Genomic DNA, 5,460 nt, shown 5'->3' with positions numbered 1-5,460 from the left:
AAAAAAAAAAAAAAAAGAGATCCGTTTGCCTCTGCCCCTCCAATAGTAGGGTTAAAGGTGTCAGCTACCACATCTTGCTGTCCGGGGTTTTCTAGCGTTTCCCCTTTTTACCTTTCTCCTTCCCCTGGCTCTCCTCACAAAACCCCACCCCCACCCCCGGCCATACTCTGTCAGTCTTCACTCGCAGCTTTCTGCACAGGACTAATTAATCTTGGAGTTTCTGATTTAGCCTCAGCTCCCTTCCCAGCGGCGCCTCCCAGCTTTGGCGGTTTCCCTGTCATTTGTTTCCATGCCCCGCCCTCGCCACGCTGCTTCGGCTCCTCCTCTCCGCTTCAGCTCGCCCTGGATCCCTGCGGCTCACCCGGACCGCCAGACTCCGGGATCCCTCCAAGCAGCGGCCTCAGGGAGGTGAAGCGCACGAATTCCACTCCGGTGCCAAAGGCCAGGATGAAGGAGGCGAGGGCCGCAGGAACCAGCAGCAGCGCGGGGGCCATGGCGAGCAGCGCGGAGCCTGCGGAGGAGGCGGGCTCAGGGTTCCCGCGACTGCTGGCCCTGCCCAGGTCCCGCCTCCTTGGGGTTGCTGGCAGCAAGGCGGGGACCGCGAGCAGCGCGTCACAGCGCGGAGCTTGGAATCCCAGGCGTCGTCAGGGTAGCAGGTCTGCGGCTACCCTTGTGGGTCGAATCTCAGCGCTGTCAGTGTTCTCGAGGAAAGTGAAGACAGAGCCTCCCTTGCGTGGAAATATAAAGAACATCTTGTTTTTAAAGATAATCACTCCTTATTCTCCAGCCTCAGTCCCTAGTGTGCTGGGGTTACAAACGGCGCCACCCCGCCCAACATAGATTTTTGTATAGTGACCGTTTTAGAGCTGGGTGTGGTGGCTCCTGCCTGTAATTCCAGTACTCGGAAGGGTGAGGCAGGAGAATTTGAAATTAGCTTGGACTGCATATGGAAACGGGTTCCGGAAAAGCCATTTAAAAAAAAAATGAGACAAGGCCGGGAGATGGTGGTATATGGATCTCCAAATTCCAGGCCAGCCTGGCCTATATAGTGAATTCTAGGATAGCCAAAGGCTACACAGAGAAACCCTGTCTCTAAAACCAAAGACGGAGTAATGAAAGACTCCGTCACCATAGCTATCCAAGTACAGGGTCCTCAGAAGAGCTGATTCTCTCAGATTACAGACAGAGCAAGGTCAGGGAGGCTGGTTGCTCCCAAGACGTCTGGACCAAGTTCTAATGCATTGTATAGCACTTTTCCAACCCACCCTGCTCTCTGCTTGGGAAATTTACTGAGTGGGCTACATCTGTGAATGTTTTTGAAGTTCTCCATGCCGTTCTATCCATTTACATACATTTATTTTGCCTTTATGTGTACTGATGTTTTGCCTGCATGCATGTGAGTCAGATCTTGGAGTAACAGTGGTGAGCTGCCATGTGGGTGCTGGTATTTGAACCCAGGTCCTCTGGAAGAGCGCAGTACCCTCAACCACTGAGCTCTCTCCAGCCCCCACTTACATTTTATTTATTTATTTTTTTAAAGATTTATTTATTTATTATATGTAAGTACACTGCAGCTGTCTTCAGACACTCCAGAAGAGGGCGCCAGATCTCATTACGGATGGTTGTGAGCCACCATGTGGTTGCTGGGATTTGAACTCTGGACCTTCGGAAGAGCAGTCGGGTGCTCTTACCCACTGAGCCATCTCACCAGTCCTTTATTTTTTTTTTTTTAAATGGCAGAATCTAGCCGGGCGTGGTGGAGCACGCCTTTAATCCCAGCACTCGGGAGGCAGAGGCAGGCGGATTTCTGAGTTCGAGGCCAGCCTGGTCTACAAAGTGAGCTCCAGGACAGCCAGAGCTATAAAGAGAAACCCTGTCTCGAAAAAAAAAAAAAAAAAAAAAAAAAAAAATGGCAGAATCTAGCCAGGTGGTGGCACACGCCTTAATGACAGAATCTTCATGTAGCTCAAGATGGCTTTGAACTTGCTGTTATGTAGCTGAGAATAGTCTTGAGCGGATCCTCTTGCCTCTGCCTCCAAGTGCTGGGATTTTGGCCTAACACCACATCCTGGCTCCACTGATCTAGATGCTGTGAAGTGATCCCAGAAGAGCTTATAGGTGGGAAACAAGCATGGTTTCTCTTTAACCTGTTTCCTCCTTAAATCATAATGCAAGCTCTAGGAAGGCAAATGCCTAAGGCTCACTGTCCATCCAGCCGAGCCTACTAAGGGTGCCCCATGTCCCAGTGAGATTCTCTATCTCAAAGAAAAACAAAGTGGTCTGAGGAAGGACATCCAAGGCTGACTTCTGGCCTCCACAGGCATCAAATGAACAAAGGTCTAGGACTACTGCTTAGTGGTGAAGATTTTGAGCAGCATTTCAGTAAGCCTTAGATTCAACCCCCAGCACCTCCCAAAAAGAAAAACCTTAAAGATCAAGCATATAACTGGGGTGTGAATGAATTGTAAAGCAATTGCCTGTCATGAGCTGGGCCTCATTTGTGCCAACCACCAATAGTTTTCTAAGCTTATACATAATTCACTGCAGAAAAATATAAAGTAAGCAACTTTTTTATTGAAGTGAAATTCATAAAGCAAAAAAAAACAAAACCCTTTTATACAGTAGTATTTAATATTCTGCATTATGTACAATCACTTCCTCTTTCTGACTCCAAGTCTTTCAACTCCCCACAGGGGAATGCTAGACCCCTTGAACGGCTTCTGTGTACTCATGGTCTAGCAAGCATCAATTTGCTCTTACCTTTGTGAATTCACACCACACTTTATAGATATATTATGCAGGTGGAATCAAACCTGTCCCGTTTGTCTCGCCCTTGTGTTAGAGTGTCTTTGACCACCCTCAAACAGTGTTTTCACTTCATCTCTGAACATTTCTGTGCAGACAGTATATTTATATGTTCATCCTTGCTGAACAAACATCAGCTTTTCTATATTTGGAAAGAGGTGAGGGGCTGGGAATGAGGTTTAGTGGTAGAGGCTTTGCCTAGCATGCATAAAGGAAGCGCCAGGTTCAAGCCCCAGCCCAACCAAAAAGATAAAACATTAATCAAGTGCTTTTCATTTTTGAATCTTTTTGCAGTTTAGACTGGCCTCCAGTTTGCTATGTAGCCAAAGCTGACCTTGGGGGCAAAAACAAAAAAAAACAAAAAAACCCCAAACTGACCTTGAACTTCTGATCCCACTTGCCTTTACTTTTTAATATTTTAAATTAGGCCGGGCGTGGTGGTGTACGCCTTTAATCCCAGCACTTGGGAGGCAGAGGCAGGCGGATTTCTGAGTTCGAGGCCAGCCTGGTCTACAAAGTGAGTTCCAGGACAGCCAGGGCTACACAGAGAAACCCTGTCTCGAAAAACCAAAACAACAACAAAGTTTTCGTTGCTTACAGAACTTCCAAAGGGAGGAAGAACAGTATTGCTGGGTCATGTAGTAATCAGGCAGGCACAATGAGTACTGACTTACTTTAGAGATGACCAGAGAAAATGGCAAAAAACAAACCAAAAAAAATTTTTTTCCTTCTCTTTTGAGACAGGATTTACTCTGTTAACAGCCCTGACTGTTCTAGAACTCACTCTGTAGACCAGGCTGGCCTTGAACTCAGAGATCTGCCTGTGTCTGCCTCCCAAGTGCTGGGATTAAAGGCGTGCCCCACCACACCCAGACTCTTACTCTGTAGCCCAGCCTGAACTGGCACTTGTGACCTTCCTACTTCAGCCTCCTAAGAACTGGGGCTACAGGCAATGCCCACGCCTAGCTCTGCACTTACTTTGAAGTAACTTTGCTACTGTTTACTACAGAGGACAAGCCAAACACCAGCAGTATTCATGAGTTCTACTTTCTGCACATCCTGGAAAGTAGCCAACTTTAAAAAACAAATAAAATTTACTCTAAATTAATAATAATAATAAATTAAGTGCAAGTTCAAATCCATTGTGCCTCCACACAGAAACCTGCCACCAAGAAGGCAGAGTGAGCACTGACCTACTGGAGATGACCACAGCTAACTGCAAACATTGCAAAGCAGAGCAAGTGCAGCAAAACTAAAGCCCTTCCTAACCACACCCATGAGCTACCCTCACCTTCTCAACCAAGCACTCCTGGGAGCTGCTTCATGTTGAGTAGAACCCCGGGAAGTAAAGAGGAAACGCTGGCTTCTGAACAGGGGTAGAGTTAGGGCACTGAGCCTGGAACAGCTTCCTCAGAGCACAGCTGGGCTGATGGCAGGTGCTCTGTAGAGAGCCACACCCAGCTCAGGTGAGCCAACTAAAAAACTGGTTATCTTAGGAAAAAAGTTTCTTATTTTTCCCAAAACATTTTAGGCCTTATTCACATTCCCAAAACAGTTATAACGATACAATATACCTTAGGCCTTTGTGAAACCCTGAGGTTTGTTGTTTGATTTGGTTTTTGAGATGGGGTCTCATTATGTACCTCTGGCTAGCCCAGAACTCACAAAAATATGATTACTTCTGCCTCCCAAGTGCTGAGATTAAAGGTGTGAACCACCTTGTCCAGTCTTAATTATGTATGTGTGTGTTCCTTTTTCCAAGTGTTTTCTAGGACTGTTTGCTGGTCTGAGAAGGTAAAGGTACATATTTTTTTAGGTAGATGACATTTCCAAATTGGAGAAGACAAAGGCCTCTGGTGTGGCTTCCTGCTTCAGCACTCCAGTCAGGAGGAACTCAGGAGAGAGGAGGGGTAGCCCCAGGCGGGATGGAATAGCACAGCGTGGTAGGTCTTCAGTGCAAGTTATGATAACTCGGTGAAGCTGTGAAGAGACAGCAAAAACGGTTAGGAAGGAAGGAACTTTGAAGCAGATGCAGGACCCATTAAACTGTTTCAGAACTGAACCTACACACACACTCTCAAACGTTCAACCTACCCTCCCCTGTCTTTGAAAAGGGTTTCATATAACTAACCCAAGCTGGCCTGCAATGTACTACATAGCTAAAGATAACCTTGAGCTTCTGCTCCTCTTGTCTCCATTTCCAGAGTGCTGGGATTACAGGTAGGTATTATGTGTATTAAGTATCAAGCCCAGAGTTCTGTATGTGCTAGGAAACAGGCTGCCAACCAAGCTCCATTCCCAGCCCCCATTGCAGCTTTTATCATAATCTGCATGAGACACAGAATATAGTGGGATAAGATGCAAACGATGCAAACAAGAGAACACAGGGAAATCCTGACTGAGGAATACTCTCAGGGACAGCTGGCCTCCTCCCTGCTGGAAGTCAATTCCTACAAAGGCAGGGGGTGGAGTGAGGCCTAGGGGCACTACACAATAGAGAATCAGAAAATATAATAAATACATGGAGCCCGGCATGGTGGCACATGCCTTTAATCCTAGCACTTGGGAGGCAGAGGCAGGCGGATTTCTGAGTTCGAGGCCAGCCTGGTCTACAAAGTGAGTTCCAGGACAGCCAGGGCTACACAGAGAAACCCT

The 5,460-nt window shown here is 47.0% G+C and overlaps 2 protein-coding genes across 8 annotated transcripts in view; both read right to left on the bottom strand.

The window, feature by feature from the left end:
- Nrm (nurim) overlaps positions 1 to 555 on the bottom strand; it is a 4,045-nt gene extending 3,490 nt beyond the window's left edge. The window contains exon 1 of the mRNA XM_021149673.2: positions 362 to 555. Coding sequence (XP_021005332.1) covers positions 362 to 494 — 133 coding nt within the window. The 5' untranslated portion in view covers positions 495 to 555. The remainder of the gene's footprint in view (positions 1 to 361) is intronic.
- A 3,930-nt stretch (positions 556 to 4,485) lies between these two features.
- Mdc1 (mediator of DNA damage checkpoint 1) overlaps positions 4,486 to 5,460 on the bottom strand; it is a 16,956-nt gene continuing 15,981 nt past the window's right edge. For all 7 annotated transcript variants that reach the window (XM_029471551.1, XM_029471550.1, XM_021149467.2 and 4 more), the window contains exon 16: positions 4,486 to 4,785. In XM_029471551.1, the coding sequence (XP_029327411.1) occupies positions 4,618 to 4,785 (168 nt within the window). In that variant the 3' untranslated portion in view covers positions 4,486 to 4,617. The remainder of the gene's footprint in view (positions 4,786 to 5,460) is intronic.

Source organism: Mus caroli, chromosome 17, assembly GCF_900094665.2.
Source record: "Mus caroli chromosome 17, CAROLI_EIJ_v1.1, whole genome shotgun sequence".
Lineage (NCBI taxonomy): Eukaryota > Metazoa > Chordata > Mammalia > Rodentia > Muridae > Mus > Mus caroli.
Note: the sequence above shows the minus strand (reverse complement) of the source record. Positions and strands in the feature narration are given on the sequence as shown.